Source organism: Ambystoma mexicanum, chromosome 6q (assembly GCF_040938575.1).
Source record: "Ambystoma mexicanum isolate Mex_15411 chromosome 6q, UKY_AmexF1_1, whole genome shotgun sequence".
NCBI lineage: Eukaryota > Metazoa > Chordata > Amphibia > Caudata > Ambystomatidae > Ambystoma > Ambystoma mexicanum.
In genome coordinates this window covers 1,079,787,033-1,079,812,354 of record NC_090937.1, presented here as the reverse complement: position 1 = coordinate 1,079,812,354, position 25,322 = coordinate 1,079,787,033, and the positions used below count along the sequence as shown (strand labels likewise).

Sequence of the window (25,322 nt, the reverse complement as noted above, 5' to 3'; positions counted from 1 at the left end):
ACTTCTTAAATTTCTTACTGGATTTAAAAATCATAATACTAGTTTTAGAAGGATTAGGTTCAAGATCACGTTGATGAGCAAATTCAGAAAATATATTTAACTTAGATTGGAGACCAGCAGGGGTCAAGTCAAAAAAAATAAGATCATCTGCAAAGGCTAGCCAGTGTAGTCTCAAGGAGCATAGCCTTGCGGGGTAAGTAACAATGGAATTCCAAAGTTCATCTATGTCAGAATGATATAAGTTAAACAGCAATGCTGTAAAAATTACAGTCTTGCTTCAACCCCAGAAATGATTGCACAGGGTTAATCAGAGAGCCCCCTTGGGTTATACAAATTCTACACAATGTATTGGTGTGAAATTTAGTAATCCAATAAATTAAATGCGCAGGAATTCCCAGTTTACACATCTTAGTCCATAGCACATTGCGAACGACTATATCGAATGCGGAAGACATATCGATTGATGCGATATACAGGGTGCTAAATTACTTCTTTTTAATTCCAGCTATTAAGTGCGCCATAATTGTTGCATTTAGTCTTGTTCCAATCTGGCGTCTAAAACCCACTTGACATCTGGAATAGATCTTATAACTTGCTAGATGTTTTTCAAGCTCATAAATAACTAAGATAGAAAAGACCTTAGCTGCTAAATCTGTCAAAGATATTGGTCTGTTATTCTCGGGTAAACCGGGATCACCTTTTTTGTAAAGTGGAATCAAAATGGAGGTAACCCAAGACATAGGAATGGTTCTGCTTGCTAAAATGTTGTCAAACTTCATTTTTAGAATTGTACTCCAAAAAAAATAGGATCATACCTATACACACAAGATGGAATCCCGTCAGGGCCTGGGGCACGGGAATTGGATAATTTTTTGATGGCTCGCATGATGTCAAAAGTAGACCAAACAAAATGCACAGATGGTGGAGACAGATCTAATTTTTCATGCATTTGAGCAAAGTGAGCAGGTAATGCATATTTGTTCTTGACATATGCTATCCATGTATCTGCATTTATTATAGACTTATTTTGATTTTCTGGTGCATGACCTTTCTTGATCGCGGTCCAAATGTCACGTGAATTGTTAATGCAAATAGCTCTGATCATTTCGTAATTTTGCTTATTATATTGTTCAATATGTACTCCTTTAATTTTAAATGTATATGCTTGAATGAGACGCTTTTTTTTAAACAAATATTGTTCAAATGTTAATTGCTCTAATTCGAGCTTTCTTATATCTCTATACTTAGATCTTTTCAAATATTTAATTTTAAAATTAGATCTAGGTTTGTGACTAAACACAAAAAGGAGATTGATTAATTCTGAGATGATCAATGTCTTCTTTAGTACAGTTATTAATAATCTGGTTTAGATAATCGATAGAGTATTTTTCTGGGATATTAAAATTGATAACCCATTTCAGATGTTTTGATACAAGCTTGGCTAGCCTCTTACATAAGGTAGGATTCCATCTGAGAGAAATATTGTCCCTTTTATTCTCGATAACGTGTACAATGATCTATGTGCCATGGGTTGGTATCAATAAGAGTATTAAGAGTAATGGGGGCATGGTCGCTGTATACAATGTCCCCAATAGTAGCAGAATAAATGCATGATAACAAGGAATCAGAAACACAAAAATAAAATCAAAGAACTTGAGTTGCCTCTTTTCCATGTGCAAGTAGGAGAGAGTTCATTAAACTTAACAAATGACATGCCCTAGTCTTTAAAGTAGATACCAAAGTCAGCCCCTCTCTTAATACTATTTGTTCTGACTTGTTTAGAGACATTGTGACACGCACGTCATCCTACACATTGTGAGTTAAAATCGCCACCGACTATAATGTCAAAATTGGTGTCAGAGGTACAGGCCTGATCAAAACATTGATCTATGTCATCAAGAATCTCTGTTAGTTTATATTTCAAAGGATTGCAGTACAAATTGATTACTAAAATTGATTTCGTATCGTTCTTGTTCATTTTCAAGAATATGGCCAAGACATGGATGGAGGAATACACCAACGTTACATTGCAGGCTACAGAATTGTTAAGAGAAGTTGCAAGACCACCATAGGGCCTGCCTTGCACACCTTTGATGGCAAAAGAACAATAAGAGCAATAATCAGGGATAACTAATGGATCTGTCTTCATAGTTTCTTGAAATAAAATAATTGATGGTAATTTAAGCTTTTCAAGAGTAGATAGCCAAATCGGAATATTGCTAAATCCACATGAATTCCACGACAGTACAGCGAGTACTGACTTCTCCGTAGCTTATGATGAAGATAAGTTAGGGTTTGCCGTAAATATATTTTTAAGTAGTGGTTCAATCCATGCCATTTCATTATTGATGCGAGCAATCATCAATAATTGTGAGATACAGAGTTTTTCATTTTTTGAGCTAATGGTCATGCCACCATTCATTCCCTTCTCAGAAGATTCAATAGTCTGATTATCATATAAGAATTCTTTTGCCATCTTTTCATCATTGAAAGTAGATAATGTAAATCCCATTTCAAGTAGCTCCTTTATATAAGACCATATAAGTTTCAATGCGTATTCAGAGAACAGGTGACATATTATACGATAGTTGTTTTTAGGAGCTAATGCAATCTGATAAATATCACTTGAAGCCAGGATTCTTAAAGGTGGAATTGCATAAAGAAGGTCAAGGAGATATCTACGATTGATTCGAGAAGTACCTAAAAATTCCGGATTCCCTTCCAGACACAACATGTTAATACCTTTCTTGCTGTTGTCCTTATTGGGGCAAAGATGAGCATCATCGCTTTTGCCATACTCCACCTGTATACTGCCTACAGGGGCATATGCAGAATTTGCTGCCTCAAACGTTGGAACATCTAAGTTGAGGACGTTCTTCAAGTTGCTTAAGGTTTCATTATGAGTTCTATCAACAGGTTCAGATAATTTAGGCTGTTTGCACATTGAACTATCAATTATAGATGGTACCTGAGGTATATTATGCTGTGTGATGGTTGCAATCCCCGTAACCAATGGATTTAGGAGCTGATTAATTATCTCTAGCAGTAGAGTGCCTGCCTTTAAGGCATTTAGCATAGACTCATGAACGTTCAATAAATCGGTATTAGTGCTCTGCAATGACTGCCCAACCGTTTCCTGAACATCACAAACGGAGCCAATAAAATCCTTTTGATTATTGGAAAGTCTGGTATCATTGGGCTAATCATTAGATATAAGGATACACTTCCCCCTCACATACAGAGTAATTGGAGCATTCATAATGTTTGTTACTGGATCCATATCAGGTTTTTTCAATAGGGTTTCGGAATACAGTAATGGTACCCCTTTTATCGATTTGTCAAAGGGCAATTGTAAGATTTTATTTATATCTGTGGGCAAATTGGGAGATAAAGGAGACCTGTTGGAAGTATATTTCCTTCCTACACTTTGAAAGTAATTTGGAAGTATTTTTTGAACTTTCAATACATCTCCTTCAACTTCAGTCACCCTGACAGAGGCAATATTAGGGTTTAGTTTAGTTTAGTTTATTCATTTGTATTGCGCACCAGACCCGAGGGTATGAGGGCGCATGAGCAGCAAGGTGATTCAAAGCTTGGTTACAGGATGCTTATACTTTACATTACATAGTTATACATTACATTACATAATTACAGTGACGATGAAGGAGCATGTGTACAGTTTGGCAGGAGAGAATGCAGTAGATGTATTTAAAGAATTACAAATATATACAAGTTTAGTATTACAAATTTACAGATTCTCTTAAAGCATGCAACGCGGAGAGCAGCCGTGTGGTGTTAGAGGTGTTAGTGGTTCGTGTTCTTTAACCAATGGATGTAGTTGCGTCTAAAAAGTGAGTAAGGTTGGGGAGTTCTGAGCGATGGTGGTAGGGAGTTCCAGTGTTGGGGTGCTTTCACCTGGAAGCTGTTGCCACCCATTTTAGTGCGTTTAAACCTGGGGACGGTGAGCAGATTAGCATTGGAGGTTCTGGTGGGTCTGATGGGGCTGTGTTTGCATATTCTGTCTGCCAGATAGCGTGGGGCAGCATTATTCAGGCATTTGTGGGTGAGCGATGCTACTTTAAGCAGGATTTTGTCTGTTGTGCTGAGCCAGTTATGGGATTTCCTGATATTGGAAATGTGTTCCCTCCTGGGAATATTGAGTGCTGCCCTAAGGGCGTTGTTTTGTAGCGTCTGAATTTTGTTGGTGATTTGTTTGGTGGCTCCTATGTAGAGGGCGTTACAATAGTCCAGTTTGGATAATACCAATGCTCTGGCAAGTGTGGTGCAGCTGCGGGTGGAGAGGAAGGATTTAGCTGCTCTTATGAGCTTACATGTGTAGGCCGTAGAGGATGCCATCGAGCTAACCTGTTTGTGGAAGGTTAGGGAGGAGTCGAGGTAGATTCCTAGGGTTTTTACTTCTTTCGAAACCTTGATTAGGTTCCCATCTATGATGAAGTTGGCATAATTGTGGTCGAGTTTGGTTAGGTTGGACGTAGAACCAAGGATGATGAGTTCAGTTTTGTCATCATTCAGGCATAGACTGTGCGAAGCCATCCATGCCTGGATGATGAGATACACCCTGTTCACCAAGGCCAAATCCTGGTTGTAATCTCCCGTCAACAGGATGAGGATCTGTGTATCATCGGCGTAGTTAGTGTAGGTGATACCCAGGCCGTCTAGATCATCAAACAGGGGCTTTGTGAACACGTTGTACAGAGTGGGGGAGACGCACGAGCCCTGTGGGACTCCACATGTAATGGGGATGGGTTCGGCGGCGGCAGAGGAGGAGAAGACTCGCATGGATCTGTTGTTGAGGAATGACTCAATCCAACTGATGGCTTCTTGTGAAAAGTGGGCAGCTGAGTCTAAATGATTACATAGGATTTTATGGTCAACTAGGTCAAACGCCGCAGAGAGGTCTAGCAGGAGTAGTAATGCAGTTTTCCCGTTATCTCTAAGGTCGTCTATTTGGGCTTTCAGATCTATCAGGGCTGTTTCAGTTCCATGTTGGGGTCTGAAGCCGGATTGTCTTATTCCTAGAAGGTGGTTTGTTTCAAGATACTTTTGAATTTGTTGGTATGCTGTCTTGTCTAGTATCTTGAGCAGGAATGGGACGGTGGTAATCGGTCTGTAGTTGGTTGGGATGGACGGGTCAAGGGAGGGTTTTTTGAGGAGAGGGAGGACCCAGGACTCTTTAAGGTTACAGGGGACAGTTCCTGAGGAAAAAGAGGCATTGATGAGTCTGGTGATGAATGGCGAGAGGTCTCGTGCCGCGTCTTTAATGATTTGTGGGGGGCAGAGGTCACCTTTGCAGTTGGAGGGTTTAAGGCCAAGAATTATTTTTTCTACTTCGAGGGAAGAGACTTTGGAAAAGCTGAAGCGAGCAGAGTTAGGTGTGTGGTGTGAGGGTGGAGGGCTCGAGTGGGCGTTGATGGGGTTGGTAAGATTGGTGAGGGAGTCTTTCTTATTTTTAATTTTTGTTTGAAGGCCAGTGATTTTGTTGTTTAGTGCATTTTGGACACTGGTGCACCATTGTTTGTTTTTAACGCAAGTATCTGGGATTGTTACCGGGGTTTCCAATTCTTTCAGGATAGTAAATAATTCTCTGGAGCTGGAGTTGGATTGGGAGATTCTCAGGTTATAGGATTCTTGTTTGGCCGCTATGATTTCTTTTTTATAGTTGGCCGTTATTTTGTTAAGCAATAGTTTGTTGTGGTCAGTCGGAGATTGTCTCCAGACTTGTTCCAGTTTACTCTTTTCCAATCTAAGGGTTTTAAGATGGCTGGAGAACCATTGGTTGAGGTGCTTTTTTGGTTTGGATTTTCTAAGTTTCAATGGTGCAATGGCGTCTAAGGCTATGCGCATGGTGTTGTTATAGCCTTCTACGAGGTCATAGGGATTAGAGTCTTGGAGTTGGCTTAGTGTAGGAAGAATGAGTGGGATCAGTTTTTCTACTGTGATATTTTTTTTGCTTCTCGTGTGGATGGCTGGGGCTAGTGCCATATAAGGGTCTTAAGTGACTGAAGGGTTAGCATATTCCGAATGAACTTCAACAGTAACTATGTTTTCTTTGCAACGAGGATTAATTGGTATTTTAGCTTCTTTTACCATTGGCACCTTATCCTGTTCAGAGCCAAGATGTGATTGACATTGTTTAGAAAGTTGTGCAACGTCAATCACATCTTGACCACCACTATCCGAGATCACCAAAATCTCTTTATTTGATTTTTTCATTGGCAGATCTCATTTTTTTTTCAGCGCGTTTAACAATGCGTTTTTGGTTTTTACGAACTATTCTAGAAGAATAGCCTACATAATCAGTATCGCAATCAGCAGATATTACGTCTTGCTTTTGTTGTTCCATAATGTTAATTAGGGCAGAGGGACTATCAGCAAGTGACTCCCTTTTTTCTGACAATAAATTTGCAGTAGATGAGCAATAATTGTTCCTAAGTTCCACTAGGGAAGAATTCATTGTCCCCAACTCAGATAACAACATATCAATCTCTTTAGATGGTCGATTTTCAGGACCAAAAGTGTTGGTAGAGTAAGAATCATTCGATTGAGTACCTTGTTCATGAGTGATTTTAACTTTGGCCTTTCCAAGATTCTTTACACCAGGAAGGTTCACCTCTAGTGCAAGAATAAAGCCCTCCAGCCTAGTGACGTTGGTCATGAGGTCACTCATGGTATGTTTAATGTCCCTTAATTCCAAATGAGTGACATCATGGCCTTTGTCTAACAGATCCAGGATCCTTATAATAACAGGGAATGTAAATGGTTCCTGATCTTTAGGAGTAAGGGGCAAACAAGATTCAATATCATTGTTCTGTGAATAAGGGACGAACAGATCTGGGCTTTGTAGAGGTTCTGAATCAGAAGCAATACCAGTCGAGATATTATTTGCCATTGAATTAGGCAAAGAAGGATTGCGTGGCATATAGAAACCGTTGCCATATTCATCGTCACGTAGATCTCGATTTTTAGGTATCAGTGGAGTCAACAGGCCAATAGATAACCTAATACGAGAATCAAGAGAATCAAGATCGGCCATTTATTTAATATCAAAGTCGCTGTTTAAAGAATTAGATTCGTTAGCTGAGGTTGGAAACTCAGTCATTCAGGCCTCATGCAGCCCGGACCAAGCCTGTTGCGATTCCGGAGCCTGTCCATTCTGGCGATTGGTGGGCTGACACCTGCCTCGGTCCCGGGGTGGCCGAGCTGCTCCTGCCAAGCATCTTGGCCCCCTGGATCGCTCTCTGTGGGGGCTTCCCAATGCACTGGCCAGCACTTCAATGTCTCTGTGTCCTGAGGGTCGCTCGAAGCAGCAGCCCCTCAAGTGGGGGGGGGGGGTTTCTTCTCCCTTCTTCCTTCACCACTTGTCCTTTTTTTTTAACTCCCCTTAACTGTCTCCTATGTTCTATTTCCTTTAGTATTCATTTCTCCCCTGCCCAGCCCATTCTTGGGCATGGGAGTTCTATTGCGTTGTTATTTTCTTTAATCTTTTCTTAACATTACATCCAGCCCCATGGTGGGCTGTAGGGTTTAATCAACAACAAAATACAAAGCACCCACACACAATGAAATGAAATACTTTTATTAACCCTGGTGTCAGTGTCTTTATTGCCAGGGTCCCTTAGCGGACAAGCATGTAGCCCATACTAGCCGGGCCCCTTGGGGCCACGGGCTACATGATATCTTTAGTGGCAGAGAAACCAATGCTAGATCCATGAAAGGGAAGGGATAGTTTCCAAGAATGTAGTTCCCATTTGCACCACAATCAACAATGGACATTTAGCAAGAGACGGAAAGACTGCGTCAGATCCAGAAAAGGTGGGGGAGGAGGATTCACAAGCCGGCTACATCAAAAATAAACACTGGAGGAAATTTCCAGACCTGCTAACCTTTACCACCAAGGAAATCCAGACTAGGGGTGGGCGAGATTGCTGCCGGTTGAAACGAAACTGGTGAAATTTGCACCAATTGAGTTTTGACGGTCAGGCAGTATTTTTACAAAGTTGTGCTGCTTTTTCGGCCATATTGTTTTTCTTTGAATTTTAGTTTGTTTCCCAAAATTTTGTTTTTTGGGAGCCAAAATCTTTAAAAAAGCAAAGTTTTGGGAAAAAACGAAATTTCAGGGGTGGAAACATCAGAAATTATTGGGGGGTGGGAGAAGTTTCAATGAAAGAAATACACATTTCAAATTAACGACATTTTGGGATGGATAGGCCTGAAACTCACTCATTTTCCCATGGAAAAAACTTGCCTACGACCCATACATTGTATGACTATTTCAAAGTTAAGAATATATTTTCAAGCAGAACTCCATTTCTGTATTGCACCCAGCAAGCACACTGGTATTTGGATAAAAATGAGAGAAAGCGGATAGGTGGCTATTTGAAGAATCTCAAATGGGACAATGGGCCATGTTATAATGCAAGGGGCTCCACCACCATCAGTAGAGCGTGAATCCTAGGGAAGTTCTTTCTAGGTGTCTTTAGAGGTCCCTGACAGAGCTTCTTTTGCAGCAACGTGCAGAGAGTACTTTAGTGTCAATCAGTTGCATTATGATAAAGAAAAAGAAATGTCTTTGATTTTGTAAAAAAAAAAAAAAATAGTGCAACTAGTGCATCTGTTGTATATGTTGGGAGAGAGTCGTTTGATGCTGCTTTTAAGAGCTACTTTCCTTCACACTCTGCTTGGTGCATTGATATTTTCCCATTTTTGCTCTGTGTTACAGTCAGGGACGTCATTTCCCCAAAATGCAAGGTGAAGCGGAAGTGACATCACATGACCCCTGATAACATCACAGGAAGTGATGTCATATGACCCCTCCCCCAAGTGGCATCACAGGAAGTGATGGCACATGACCTTTCACCACTTGACAAAACAGGAAGTGGCATCACATAGCATTGTTCCTGAGTACACTAAGAAAAATATGGTACAGATATCACTGTAATATGATATACATTTCATACAAGAATGGGTCCCCAGCATTAAAATCAGTGTGTATAAGCCCGTTTCACCAAATTACTGTGAATGTAAGCAGACGTCCAAGTACAAATGATGCCATGCAATGAAAAGAATATACATGTGGTGGTTGCATGAAATGAAAGAAAGTGTGTCAACAAATTCAACCCTTAGAAACTGAGCCAGAATCGAGCAAATCTACAGTAATCCCCTGTCGGAAAATACAACAAAAAAAACAGAGCATCTGCAGAGCACTGACTCCAGGCAGGCACTAGGATTTGCAGGGCCCTGGGTGGCATAAGATGTGAGGGGCCCCCTTATTTGCATAAATGGTGACCCATGATATTACAGAAAATTTCACAGAATGAGTCTTTAATATACAAAATGTAATGGGCAGTTATATTAAAAACACGTTACCTTAGTAAGGCAGGAGACAAATACAATGCGACGTCCAGTATATGATTTGTCATTGTTAACATTTACGTATTTGGCAACATCAGGAGTGAGGCTTTATTTTGTTGTAGCAGACAAAATGAAGGGAGACTCATCAATGTACCCGTGAGTCTTTATTGGAGGGGGGCTGGGGGAAGCAGGCCACAACTGTTTGGAGAGGTGCAGGAATTGAAAAGGGAACAGGGAATCCCATAACAGAATGTTTCAACTGCAGCTGAGCAGGTTAGGTGACTGTTGCTGAGAGGTTATGTTTATATCTTCCTTTAAATCATATGGCTTTTTCCCCATTGCTGCTGCAAAATGTGGCGTTTTGACTATGGGATGATACGGCTCCCTCACATCACTAGGTGTGGGAACTTCTGGCCCCATAGCATAAATCAAAAGCTGGCCCCTATCAATATATGCACAGTAATTGTACGTATCTTAAAGTGAAATACACATGTTTGATTCAATTGACCTTTCCCCTTAGAAGAAAGCGCACCATAAAAAAGAGCACTGGCATTTAAACAACCTTAATCAACACCAGAAATTGACCTTAGAGGGGAGATTTTCCAATAACTACGCTGGCAAAGTGTAAAAGTGAAATGTTCCCAGGAAAACAAAATCCCAGTAAGAGACAAGTGTTTGATGACACTTTTATGTGGTCTTGTGGGTAAATGTCTGCACTTGAATAACCTGGGTGAAATCCTTGTAGTCGAACACTTGAGCAAGTTTGCCGGACTAATCAATTCCCAAGCAGGGTAGCGGCCACCCTCTGAAATGAGTGTGCCCACCAACATGTATCCTCTACTTAATGCCCTAAAAAACAACACATGGCCACAATGAGGGAAAATAAACATCTCCAGGATTGCAACCTCTGGGCATATATAAATGAATTGCTTGCCTGCTCATCGTTAGCCCTCACCCCCATGTTTGGGGAAAGGTATTCACACAAATATATAAAGCCTTATAGAAACATGTTAGGCAAAAATTGTTCAATTGTGGCATTTTGCTCCTCTTCTTGATTGGGAGCCGACAAATACCAGAATGCAATTCAGCAGAAGGCCAACATGGCTTTGAGTTTTGAACATGTACTTTCAAGACTTAGACTATTGTTAGAAAAAGTTACTTACCAGTTTGTGTTTCAATATTTGACAAATACAGGCTTTATACATGGTTTATAAAAATATTACTTTCTACCAAAAATAAACTATTTTTGGTGTGTTAAATATGAACAACCGAAAATAACGCAATCAGTGTAAAACTGCTCTGTGAGATATATTTTAAGGGGCCTGGAGGAGGGTGTAAATTTAAGCAGTGTACTGGTGCTTTGTGTGTGCTTTTAGAGTAAAAATGATCCTTTGTATTTCTTAACACGAAAACGCCTTGTCCAAAACAATGGTCTCTTAAAGGAGCCATGACGTGTAATTCGCTGCTGCTTTAAAAGCTAGGCTACAGCAAAGAAAGTGATTAGCATTAATGATGGGGCCTGCAGCGTCTGATGGGCCCATGGGACGGGGTATTTGTCTTAAGAGCATCCCAATGGCTTGGGAAGCGACACTGTGGCCTCGCTCGGAAAAAGCACAAATCGGCCAAAGAAAAAGCACAGCCCCTCTTTAAAATAATGTGACCTGCTATAGAGTAAGGAACTACATAGAATACTAGCCGAATTCAAATCCACTGCACGCTCAAGCCAGCCCCCACCAAGCTCTCAAGCCCTAAGTGACACCCTATCACTGCACTTCCACAATGCAGCCAATGAAAGACACTCCACCGTCATCTCTAAATTAAAACATATACCACCGACCAGCCCTCAGACCGATGTTCAAACCCTGCCTCACACAATTCCTCAAGTCTTTCCCTCCCATCACAAACCTAGAGTTCCTCTCACTCATAGCAGAAAGCTGCCCGTCAGGATCCCCTGAGGACTCCTGGGCACCCTCACTCCTCAAAAACACCCTAGCCTCCACCTACGCAGTTATCGTCGCACGCACAATCCTCACCCACTAACATCAGGATTTTTCCCGAAAGCCCTAAAAACATCGAACATCAAACATATCCTCAAAAAACCGACACTCGACCCACTCCTCCCCCTGAACTACCAGCCTATCTCCAACACACGTTTCATTGCCAAACACATGGACTGCGCGGCATTCAAAGAGCTTGGTCATTTTGCCGAAGCCAACAACCTCCTAGACCCAGCACAATCAGGTTTCAGACCACTAAGAGGAACAGAATCCTCCCTAGTCTCCATCTGAGACAACCTAAAAAGAACAGCCAACGCAGAAGGCTGCACTGTTCTCATCCTGCTGGACCTCTCCACAGCCTTCGATACAATCAATCACACCATCCTACTTGACAGGCTACAAACACTAGGAATCGGAAGCACAGCCCTCTCTTGGAGCTCATCCTTTATCTCAAATTGATCGCAATGCATGCACTTCCACCAACTCACATCCACATCACGACCGGTCAGTAAAGCTGCCCCACAAGGCGCATCCCTATCACCCCTAATCGTCAATGTCTACCTAAAATCCCTGCCCACGATCACCCGCTTGCACAATCTTACCTGCTGCAACTAATCAGACGACACCCAGATCATCCTCAAAATCCAAAAATCTCAAGCCCCTGGCAACCCGGACCCGTCCTCATGCCTCTCGGATATTGACCACTGAATGACCACAAACCACCTCATCCTCAACCCTGGGAAAATTGAAATCCTAGTTTGCGGGAGAACAGTACTCCCGCCCCCCCGCCCCAACTGATCCCGTTGCCCAAACCACTAGGACAAGCACCAGCAATCTCTAATGTGGTAAAAAGAAAAAGCTTGGATGCACATTAAACTCATACTTATCCCTCACACAACTCAGCACTACCGTATCCCAAAACTGCTTCTTCCATCTATGGATTCTCAGACGTATTTTCCCTTACCTCACCTATCCTCACCCTTTTTCAGCCATCAACTCCATCATCCTGTCCCTACTAGACTACGCAAACTGCCTCTATCTGGGCACCCCAGCATCTCAACTAAGGAAACTCCAAAGAATTCTGAACGTGGCAGCACATCTGCTCATTAACCTACAAGTCAGAGAACACATCAGCCCTACTATAAGAGTCCTCCATTGGCTCCCGATTGGTCGACGCACTACCTTCAAGCCATGTGCATTATCCACTGCGCCATCCACAACACCAGACCAGAATTCCTTCGACACAAAATTCTTCCCTACCAACCCGCTAGGAATCCAAGATCTTGCACAGCATTTCACCTAGTGATCCCACCTCACAACTCCTCCAGGCTGGGCGGTTCCTACTTCTCCGTCCAAGCACCAATAATCTGGTACTCCCTACCACTACACATTCGCAACACTGAAAACCACCTGAAATTCAGAAAGGCCCTAAAATGGTGGCTTTTCGCAATATCCGACTGAATCCCCATTCCTCGAAATTACACTGCCGAACCCACCATTCCCCCATACCAATTACGACACAGAGGCCGCCAGCTTTCACAGCAGCTCACCAGACACACTATCACCCCATTCACAGCAACATTCCTACCTGACAAATACACCAATGAAGCCAGCAGCCTTCGCTGTGGCACACAGCAATAAACGCACTTGTGCTTACTGCCCCCTTTGACCCTCTCATAAGAGATACCTCGAATAATGAGACAAATACACCAGGGAAGCCAGCAGCCCTCACTGTGGCACACTGCAACAAACTCACCCAAGCTCAGCGCCTGCTCAGACCCTCGCACTAGAGAGACCATGAATACTGAGACCACGCCGTCCGCAATGGACAAAGATCACTCCAGCTGAACAACTCTGCAGACTACGGTACATGTCACCTTGAAGACTATGATACGTATACCTTACACCACATCTGTGGACACAGGCCGCAGGCACGGCCAAGCATCCATGCACCATAGAATGCAGCTATGACTATGCATTTCCGGTATAGCAGAACATACAGCCATCCACACTGAAACACCTGACGTACCGCAACACCTCTACCACTAGCATTCAGTGACAACCAATAAAAGGAAATTTGGTATAGCTGGCCACACATCGACTCTCTCAACAATAGCACTCTATCCCAAACCACCAACAGCACCCACCCACGTGCCTGGCCTCCTTTTGGGCTGCTGTAGTCCAGCCTAGCCAGCCACACAAGTCCTAGACAGGCGAAAGTCCACACATGCATCTCCTAATCTAAACCTTTAGAATTTTCCAGCCCATTGACTACTGTCTCTGAGGGCATTCGAACCACAAAGCACATTGAGACCATACAAATGGGGAAAGAGCGCTATGTAAATAACTAAATACAATACAATAGTTGTGGCAGCAGGCACTGGTGCTTGCAGGGGCTCCCGTGACAGTGGGGCCCTGTCCCACTGCACACACTGCAAATGCCTCGGGCAGGCTCTGCTGACTCACTGAGTTCCTCGCAGCAGCCACTGTATAAATGAAAAGGATCTTAGCCATATGCCCCTGCTTGAAGACTGTGGTAAGGGAGCACAGGTGATTTGGGTATAAACACTGTTTAGGAATGAAAGACAGTGTGACCTTTACAGGTGGTTCTTGCAGTCTATACGCACACACATGCATACATACATACATACATACATACATACATACATCTGAGCAACAAGGGTGAGAACCAGCTGAGCTATCTCACAGTCCTCAACTTCTGCTTTTGCAGTCTTGTTTTGTGTGTGGAAATGTTTGTGTGTGCTCACTGAACGCACTCACAGTGCCTAGAAGCATCCACAAAGTGAAACAAACAGCGCTTGGAAACAGCATCTCCTTGTTCTCAAATTCTCAAATTAACAAAGTAGTTCTATTAAAATGACGTTCCCATTTCTGAGAATGTAAATACACGCCGAAGTGGGCACTGGTTGAGGGGTGTGATGGGGCCCCTGTTGAAAAAAACAAAATATTTTTTGCAAGCTCCTTTACAGGGGTAGCAGCTGCGACCACAAGGGTTGCACTTGCTACCCCTGGCTGCCCCCAAATGATGTCCATGGTTACAGTGTGGTTAAAGTATATTTTAAAAAAAAGGCTCCCAGTCATCTCTCTGTGATACAAAGTGACTTTATTTGGCCTTCTGCAGCTTAACAAAAGCAATGTTTCCTTGAGTGTCATCTTGAAATGACATGGCACTGCGGACAGTGTTGTTTACAAGTGGGAGTCAGCTCTCCGATAATGTTTTTTTATTCAGTGTGCGGTTTCCTTGTGTGAAGCAACTTTGAGCTCCAGCATACATTGTGATGAATTAAGCATTGCATTATGTTATCAGGGAACACATTTGCCGTGTGTGTTCTCCCTTCGTCACCTTTGGGCTGTGGACAGTATACTGAGTGAGTGACTATAGGAGAATAATTTCACTCACAGTGAGTGTTGTTGCTAGGTAGTGTAATTGTTTCCATAAAGTTTTTAAAAGCTGCAGGAGAGCAGAAAGTATTGTCTGGTCGATTTCTGGAGCAAGTATGATTATTCCTGGACAGGGACATAAAAACACAAATGAGACTGCAGAGGAAGCTTGGCAATCTTGCAAAAATTAAATGGAGTGGTTTGGAATTATCCTCAATGAAAAATCTGCAATCGCAAGCACTGACAAAACCAATAGGTGTGGTGTTACAAATGTAGAGTGCAAGCCTTTTTTAATCCTGGGCGGGCTTTACAAAAAATGTGATATCTAATGGCTTTGCCTGTGTTGGGTTGTGAATTTAACAACCAGCAACTCCATCCCAAATTGAACATTTGTAAATATGTGTATTTGCTGCCCATCAGTGCTGCAGAATAGCACCTACTGTATCTTACATTGGAATATTTCTATAAGCTGGTATTTCCGTCAGCCTGCTTCCATCTCCAGAATAATACCCGTTTTTTAGAGGCCGCTGCATGACGGTGTCCTCCTCATTAGCACAATAGCAAATGTTTTATTGTCAAATGTAATGGGTCTCTTTGTATAGACCTTAGTAGGATAAAAGGACTGAGCTAGCCTTTCCAGGGTTAGAACGTGTGCCTTCAGGAAGCTCACAGCTGAAGAGCGCTTAACTCACCGAGCTACCTCTAGGCTGTAGAATCTGTACGATGCATGTACGGAGCGTTCACGTTTTCCATGGCCATGCGCGAGAAGGGCACCCGGTTCTGTTTTTCCCTTGAATTCCTAAATTTCAAATGCGAAAGAAAAACCTGCAAGTCCCAGAATCCAAAAGGAAAAAACAGAACAGCATGGGCCTTCTCAGGAATGGGGATGGGAAACCTGCGTGATCTGCATATATTGAGGTTCTTGAGATTCCCTTCATACAGTTACTCTGCTACACATGAGGCAATGTTTAAGGCTATAGGCAGCTCCCTGGGTCATGGTTATGGGTGTAGAAGCATGGTTTTCAAAAGGTCCAAAAAAAGTATAGTCATTTATAATGCAATCAGATATCCTGTACTGACAGGCTGCTGTTTTTCAATGGGGAAAGGTGGAAATAGAGACACGTCGCGATGCATTCGATCCTGCATACTGCGCCGCCTCTTACCTTTTCATAGCCAGAAGCATTCCACAGATAAATCGGACATTGTGGGCCACCTTGCGAAACCTGGACCTGCCGCCCTGGGAAAACGAAGAACGGGGAAAATTAACAACTATACTCGGTTAGACGAAAAGAAATAGCCATGTATGCTCGTTAGGGAAAAAAACACATACCCGCATTTCAGAGAGCGGCATAATACCTGCTGCCTTCAAGTTGCTGCTCGGGGAAAAAAAGCAACTCCAAGTTGCTAGGAGCGTCCTTGTTGTCCCATGCCTGAGGCAACAGCCTGTTAAAGGAGGGGCGGTCTTCGTGCCTCACCTCTTGACTCTGGTATGTAAAAGTCCCTTTCAATTCTCTTCCGGGTTCTTCATTTCATTCCAAACAATCGGAGACACCGGCCGCATGTCCATTGATTCAGCAACACTGCCGAGGAGAAACACGAGTTACAATCAAACAGTGTGTACCTACTTAAAAAAGAACCACAACACACATTTCCTTCATTCTTGACTTCTTATTCTACCCGAGCGCATGCAGGTGCGTGTGATATGCAATGACCAAGGAGAGAAAACATTCTTACTTGCAAAGTGACTGGCTGGGGTGAGGCGACAGAGATGTCTCACGAATTAAGCTCTCGCCACAGTTTTCTCTCGCTTCTGTTTTGGGTTCAGCGCGCATCCCGAGAGCTCGCATGCGGCATGAAACGTTGTAGTAGAAGGCGGCGCCAGTCCTATTCGAAACGGTGATGGCATATGAGCCCTTGTTGTTATGATAGCCCTAATCACCTGCAACTAGTTAAAAAAAAAAAACATTACACAGCTAAAGCATCAATGTTTCCAAAGAAAACATAATTGAGGAAATCTACCAATAAATCCCAAAGCTGCATTTGACGTAAAGAAATTCACATTTGCATGTTCTAGAATAAACGTACTTGTCCAAGCAGAAAGTATAGCATCAGTCTGTATTGCGGGTTCAGCCAGGACGTATTTTTGAAAAAAGTTGTCTCTATGCAGTTCTGGTGAAGAAGCTAGTAATCTGGAAGTGTGTACAGAGATTACACAAAAAGAGCTTCCCGCCTTCACACGTGCTAGGTGCGTCTAATTGCAAATAGCCAAAAACTATGTCATTGCATATATTTTGACAAAGTAATAAAGGTTCACACATTTTAATTAATGTATACAAAACGTACAACATATTAAAAAGAACATCACGTAAAAAACATAGTGAAATCAACCTTCTAGGACTAACATCAGTAAGCCCCCAATTAGGGTAAAAACAGTCTCCTTATCACAAAGTGAGTGTGTGGTTAGTAGGGACGTGAGGTGAACATTTCAATCATTTCGTGTATCCTCATATTGTTGTATAGTTGTCCTTGACTATGTCGACACTAAACAATGTTTTTCTGGGTCCTAGCCACAAATATATATGACAGTCTATAGCCGAATTGATATGCTTTACGACATCCACTGGACCCGTCTTCAGGACACTGTGTGGTGACACAGGGTATTTCAAGATGGCCCATAATATAGGGAACTTCGCTTTCGACAATCTAAAAACCAAAACGAAAAACGTGTTGGTAACACCTTAAAAAGCTTTTTAACGTTTTGTGTCTCTGTTTTTTGACAAATGCAACTGTCGACACTAACCTTCTTATTTCTTTAGCAGCCTGTGAGGCTTCATATACAATAGAGTTGATGCTATTTCTTGTTCAACAGATGTTTCGATCTTCAACAACATATAGCTGTGAAATCAAAACATAAACACTCATGTCTGCTGTTTCTCCAAATGGCGTTTCACATATTTCCACATGGATAGAAAAGCTTCACTTAGCACTCATAGACCACCATTCAAATAATTTAATGGCCAAACAATTGTTTACGACAAATTGCTAGTCCACACTGGCACTTGAGCCTATAAATTACCCATGGTGTATTGCAGTTGGTAAACTGTTTGTTAATCGTATGACTTTGTGACATTCCTTATAAAAAACAAGTGCTATAAAATATATTCGGCCAGAGCATGGGTTCGGCTGGTCACTTGCTTATATTCAGGACAGAGGTGGAGGTATTTCTGCTCCTGTAGTGAAAATCAAAAGTTGGCACACATGAACCCACAGTTTAATTTAAACCTAGGCCTTCTCCTACTATACAGGGCTCTCAAATCGAGATCTGTTCCCTGTACCGCCAACTATATTCTGAAACCTAGGCCTTTCTCCCACTATACATGATTCTCGGATCTAGGTGTGCTCTCCCGTACCCATATTGTATTGTGAAACCCAAGCCTCTCTCGCACTATACAGGAACCTCAAATGTGGGTGTGACTCGCCCATATCGGGCCATAATATTGTGTAACTTAGGCCCTTAAACCAATCTACAAAAAACACAAGTGTACATGTGTGCTCCCAATCCGCCTATATATCGTGGAGCCTGGCTTTGTCCCACTACACAGGCATACCTAGCTAGATTTACCTCTGATATCTGCCTATTGTATTGGGAGACCCAGCAAGCCATCCCACTAGACAGGAATACTAAGCTAGGCTTACCTCTGACATCTGCCTATTGTACTGTGAGACCTAGCAGCCGGTCCAGTAGACAGGAACCTTGAACCTAGGTATGCACCGCAGCGCATGACATTAGCCTAACCCCAGGACATCACCACCTTCCGGGAACATACAGCTAGCCACATAAGGCAACTTCTAATTTCCACATTGAAAACCTTTAGTAACCGGACCGTGCCCTGCTTATACACTCGGCCTTCCGAATATAGAAGTACGGAACAATAAATAAATCAAGACCCAGATTAACACTGTTGAAAACCCTGCAGGCAGGCTACAGCCCCTGTAACCGAAGTCTGAGCCATCGCACCACCAAAGACGATAAAATGCCCCGTCAAAGAGCAGGACGCTGCCAAAGAGAAACAGAAAATAGAACAAACCAACAGGATACTACTCCGACTCCAGCAGAAATTGTCACACATACAGGTCACACTTTGGAAAGCAACCCAGCCAATGAAACACAGAAGAGATAAATCCCTATATCTAACACTGTATCTCACAACCACCTCACCGCCTCAACAACTCATCAGCACTAATACATCCAGCAATGCCGAGAAACGACGGGAACCCCGCAGGAAGAGAAGAGGTGACCCAAGAAGAGGAAGGAATGAAACCAACGCCTTGCCCCCTACCTCACAAAAACACAAGGGCACCATAAGCAACCACAGCAAAACATAGAGGATGAAGAAGCTGAAGAATTCATCATCAACCCGACAATCAACCTAATAGATTGTTTCTGCAACAAAGCAGAATACATGGAGCACCAACCAAATTGTGACCTAAACAAAAAAGAAGCCCAACAAAACAATGACAAGACAAAGCTAGAATTAAAAAACTATTGTAACCGCTTCAAAAAGATCCACTGCAACCTCATCAATGCCAGATCAATGTCCAAACATGCCACAGAGATCTTAGACCTCCTATGCGAAGGTGGTATCGACATCCTAATCATAAGCGAAACATGGTTAGACACCAACTACAAAACCACATTGCATAACTGCATCACTGACAACTTCAAGTGTTCACAAGTAAACAGGAACAACAAAAGAGGAGGAGGACTGGCAATAGCATACAAGGAACACCTCAAAATTAAAACGGATGAACCACTAAACATCAAAAACTGCGAATCCATGATCCCTCACCTAACACCAAATCCCAAAACAGACCTAAAATTCATCCTGGTATACAGACCACCAACATACGATGCAAGCTTCACCGATGCATTCTCTGAAGCTATCACTGACCTAAACATCGAGTAGGAACACCTGGCAATCCTCAGAGACTTTAACATCTGGTTTGACAAAGAATCTGCTAACTCAAAGAAATCACTAGCCAAACAACTGAAGACAATGAATCTACATCAGCTAGTCAGAGGTGCAACCCACACTGTGGGACAAACTCTGTAGGCAATCTTCCCCAACAGAAATCTCATCGCCACAATGCCACCACGACAGATCCTCTGGAGCGACCACCTCATCATTCCATTCGTGATCACACTCCCCACGACAATGGCAAATAAACCAGACAAACTGCCAATTATCATGAAAAAAACTGCAGAGCCGTCAGAGCTATCAACCTAGCAGAACAATTAGAAACCAATAAACCACTGACAACGGCCCTGGATGAAGCAGACATCGAAATAAAAACAGAAATACTCCATAAATGGATTGCTGGAACAATCAATGGGATCTCAAAGGAAAAACCTTTCACCCCATCATGCGACTAACAGCAAAATGGTTTACCCCGCACCTTTGCGCCATGAAAAGGAAAAACAGGAAACTTGAATTAGAATGGAGGAAAAAACATGATCAGGTGAAGAAATTACAACTCCAGCGACAAATCCACTCATACAAGACAGAAATCCATAAGGCCAAAAAGAAATACTACGACAACAGAATCACCAAAGCCACCAACACCCAAAAGGATTTTTTTAAAAAAATCAAACACTTCAAAGATAGAATCACCACCATCCAACAAATCATACAAAGCAGACCAATTGACTACATCATGCGACCCACCCAACCACCCGAGGATCACCAAAACAAACTCAGAATCTTTCCCCAATTATCAGCAGAGAAATTCGTCAAGCTGGTAAGCAACAGCAACAAAGCAGGCTACCCCATGAATACATGCCCCCCAGACATACACAAATCGATCCTCACACAAGGAGCCCCCGTGGAATACTACAGAAACCTTTTTAAATCAATCACTTTCAACAGGGAAAGTGCAACAATGATTCAAAGTGGCATACATCAAGCCGCTCCTCAAGAACACAGCAGGAAATGTGGAAGACCGCTCCAACTACAGACCCATATCCAACATCCTCTACCCAGCTAAACTACTCAAGACATATGTCTACAGAATAACACAAGAATTCATAGAGGAGCACCAACTGGTGGACCAAGCAAAAGTAGGCTTCAGACCAATGAGGGGAACGGAAAAGCACTGCTCTCAATCTGGGACGATCTAAAGACTAATGCAGACTCAGACAAAAGCACAGCTCTAATCCTTCTGGACCTCTTCACAGCATTTAACACCGTCAACCATGAAATCCTCATAGGGAGACTAGAAGAAACAGGAATCACTGACACAGCCCTACTATGGATTAAATCCTTCCTAACAAACAGGACAGAAACTGTCTGCATCAAACCTTTCAAATCTACTACAAGGGAATCCAACTGCGGAGTACCACAAGGATCATCCTTCTCCCCATTGCTCTTCAATATATGCCTGATGCCACTAATCAAACTCATCAAAAAACATGGCCTCACATGCTACAACTACGCAGTTGACACTCAGATCGTCTACAAAATACGAGACACACAAGCAGAAAACAATTAGCTGAACAACTGCCTACAAGAGCTCTACAGCTGGATGAACACAAACAGCCCCAAACTCAACCTGGGCAAAACTAAAATAATGATCATACTTAAAACTGAGGAAAACAACCACTACATCCCATGGCCAACAGAAATGGGTACAGCACAGACTCCATCAACGGTAGTAAAAAACCTAGGAGTATTGATGGAAAACGAACTAACAACGCCATAATCAAAAGAAAATTTTTCCTTCTACATGCAGTAAAAAGAATCCTACTATTTCTCTCTTTCACCCACAAAACACTCACCATCATTGCACTCATCATGTCCAGAGTAGACTATGCCAACAGCCTATACCTAGGAATGCCAGAACGACTGTTTCAGAGTCCTCGGATTCGTGACTCACCTGTTTGATTCTTGTGGATAAATTCTTAGAGTTCGCATGTTTCTTTTTCCTGGATGAGCTTGCCTTATAGAGGTAAGGTCTAGAGTCCTCTGAATCCAGTCTGCAGGGCTACAGAGAGCGCGCAGGTCAGTAACTCCCGGTCGCGGCGGCGCCGTGGCTCAGGAGACGTTCAATGTTCCAGGAAGGGTCCGGGATGAAAACCAGGATAGGAAGGACAGAGTAACGAGGTTCTGGATTGAGGACGTGAAAGGGATAGGAAGGGAGACCAGGAAGGAAGGAAGGCTGAGTACCAGGATTCACGAAGAAAAGGGGCTAGAAACTAGAACACAACTTTCCGGGCGAGGCGCAGGCAAGCAAAGCGTTGAGATGCGCGGAAGTTCGGGGGCGTGTCTGTTTTCAAGGAAGCATGTGATCAACACAGAAGACTAGACTGCACCGAAACATGGCATCAGCCATGTTGAAGGTGAACGGAGTAGTGGTTATTGACTGACGGACCAGGCAGACCAGAAGGGTCGATATCGCTGATTCATGACAGCCTGTTAAAAAAACCTCAGCGCATCCAGAATGCTGCTGCAAGACTGCTGCTCAGACTACCATGAAGACAACACATTACCCCAGCGCTGAAAATGCTACACTGGATGCCAATAAAAGAGAGACTAAAGTTCAAAATGATTTACATAACTCACAGAGCAGTCCACGGCCAGGGAGCAGAGTTCCTAAAAAAAAATAACAACAGTCTAGTACCCGACAAGATCACTCAGATCAAGCAATGACATTCGCCTAGTACCAAAATCGTACAACAAAAGAAAACTCAGAGGATCATCTTTCACTCACCTGCCAACCTCGACCTGGAACAACCTACCAAAAAACATATTCAACACAAGGGCCATTTGGAGTTCAGAATACTTCTCAAAACTTGGCTCTTTGCTCCAGATTCAGGAGGCATCAACTCGGAAGAAAGGTCCACTATGAAACTATGAATAACCCTGTAGGAAAACATGAACCCCAACCTACCCATCCATTATAAAAGCAGAGGTGGGCACGCACCAGCCACTCAGACCCACATGGCACCAATCCTAAAGGATACTTGGATAGATGGAGACAACCAACAGGACAGACGATAAGGGACAAGTGCTGTCAACAAAACTACAACTGCTGCAGGGCAGGGGAAGTTGTGAATATGAGCTAGATACACAACCACAGGGGCCAGACAATAGAGAGCTCCCACTACGCAGCATGCATGCCAACTAGGCGGTCAAAGAAGAGTTCCAAATACACAGGATAACCATAGAGGTTGAACACAGAAACGCAAAGACAAGGTGGTAAGTCATGCACATATACCTGAAAACCATTATAACCGTACCTTAAAATGTCATCTCTCTGCATGCTTAACATAAAGAAACTCACACAACCACTTCTTTGCATAGAAATCTGCATGCACTTCACCACATTGCAAAAACAGACTAACAACACATTACCCGCAACAACAGCACATGGGAATTCTGGCACTGATCGAAAACCGCACTTAAGCTGAGAAAACGGTGCAAACCGAACTGAAGCGGCCAATAGGACATCACAACTCTCACATTTCCTATTCCCACTACACCCTACTAACCACCCTCCTTTTCAGATACGCCGGAGCGCCTGGGGACCACAGCAGTGCTGACGGTGTGCGGTACAAATACCTTTAACATTAACATAACTGCAGCACAACAGAAGCATTTATTTGTGATTAAGCAGTTTGACAAGCATATAACATATTTATAAATGTAACCTGTGATAAAACACAAAGGAAGGGGCACAAAAATGACGGGGTATTTGTGTGGTAGTCGGACAAAAAAAGAAACACATTTAAAAGAATGTTTGAGTTTGGAAATAACCTTTTTTTCTATGAAAGTTTAAGATGCACAGTTGGAAAACAATAATGTGCCCAGCATGTAGAAATCCTGCTTTCAACAATGATGGCCTCAAACCCAGTAATAGTAATGGCCCATTAATTCCCGTGGCGTCCCTTTCAGGCCAGAAGAAAAAAAACAGGCTTAGCAAATAGATCTTGCAAACGCATGAGTGCAGCTGGAGAAAGGACAAGATGGGGGCTCGGTAAAGCCTTGTCAGGGTTGAGGCAGGCCTGGCCCGAGATCCAACCAAACATATGATGCCGGATCTTAGACGCGCCAAGAGCGGCACATTGACGAGCGCTGGTTACTTCTACACAAAGATATGTTCGCTTTATAAACAATACCGAGGGGCAGAGGGAGTAAACCAGGAGGTGCAAATAAAACTAGGGAACGAGGAGGGGGTGGGGGCACAAACCAGTATGAGTCAACAGGCCAGACTGGTTTAAATATCCATGTAGTTCACCAAGCTGTTTGTATTCATTAATGTTATATTAAGCAAGGTCAGAATAGGTTTAAGTGTATACAAGGTTTGTATAAGATAATATACACCATAAAAAGGTAACCTATGTTTAACAATTGAAAAACGGCCCAAAGGGAGTCGGTCTTGCAAGTATGTTACTGTGTTTTTATTTAACACATTTGATCATGTGTTGATGTTGCTTTAAATTAATGAAAAAATACAAACAATCATCTATCCTCTCAACCTTCATCAGGCGCCTTCAAGGTCCAACCCACAGCTCGCCGAATTATATCCCTGCCAAACGGACATGGTATACCTCAAATATAACAGGTCACTGGTCTTCCTTAAGCTGTCCCCTCAATTCTTTAAAAGGACAACCCATAACAATGTTCCATCTGATTCTTCTTCATTGTTTCGAGTTGAATACAAATATTATGCTTATATTTAGCGCTTCATGATAGATACCTCATTCATCTAAGTGTTATAATACGTAACCCAATTGCATGGCAACCTTGCAATTGGTTAAAATAACACTTATTATTATATTGGTAATGTAATGCAACGTCAAATGGCCTTGGATAACTGCTCTCTCAAACTTGTGGTGTTGATGTGACACATGGTTCTGCCAAAATATTGGGTGGGGTGATGAATTGCCATCTGGCAAGGATGTGAGAGCCATCTGGCAAGGATGTGAGAGCTCTGGCTTTTTGATTTTTATTAAATACAAAGATGCAGGTAATTCCATCTCTGAAAGGGTCATTGTTATGTTGTGTTTATTAGTTGTTAACATGGGTTGGCTGTGTTGGGGAAGACATTCTAGGCCCCAACAAGGGAAAAAGGTTCACACTATGTAAATTGCACTAGGTCATGGTGTGGCTGGATTAGATGCAATGTTGCACCCCGAGGCATGGAAACTGCACTTCTGAACACCCGTGAAGAACTGCTTGCATCTCTGGACTCTAACTCTCCAGCTGTCCTCATGCTACTTGATCTCTCCTCTGCCGTTAACCATTCCATCCTCATAAAACGACTCCATGATACCCTTGGTATCTCGGAGTGGGCACTGGTTCGGCCTACCTCCTTCCTAATTGACCTTTCGTCCCAAGTAATTTCGGGCACATTCTCACCTACTTCCTTCACCACCTGTGGTGTCCCCCAGGTCACAAACGTGTCCCCCTGGCTCTTCAACACTTACCTTGCTCAGCTAGCGCTCATCATTTCCTCCTTCTCCACCAACTTCCAGTGCTATGCAGATGTCAC

General features: G+C 42.8%; 1 protein-coding gene across 1 annotated transcript in view; it reads right to left on the bottom strand.

The window, feature by feature from the left end:
• LOC138516471 (cyclic nucleotide-binding domain-containing protein 2-like) overlaps positions 1-16,217 on the bottom strand; it is a 1,453,423-nt gene extending 1,437,206 nt beyond the window's left edge. Inside the window, exons 1-2 of the mRNA XM_069631627.1 lie at positions 16,102-16,217; positions 15,935-16,008 (exon numbers count right to left, since the gene is read on the bottom strand). Of these exons, the coding sequence (XP_069487728.1) occupies positions 15,935-16,008; positions 16,102-16,122 (95 nt within the window). The 5' untranslated portion in view covers positions 16,123-16,217. The remainder of the gene's footprint in view (positions 1-15,934; positions 16,009-16,101) is intronic.
• Positions 16,218-25,322: the final 9,105 nt, after the last annotated feature.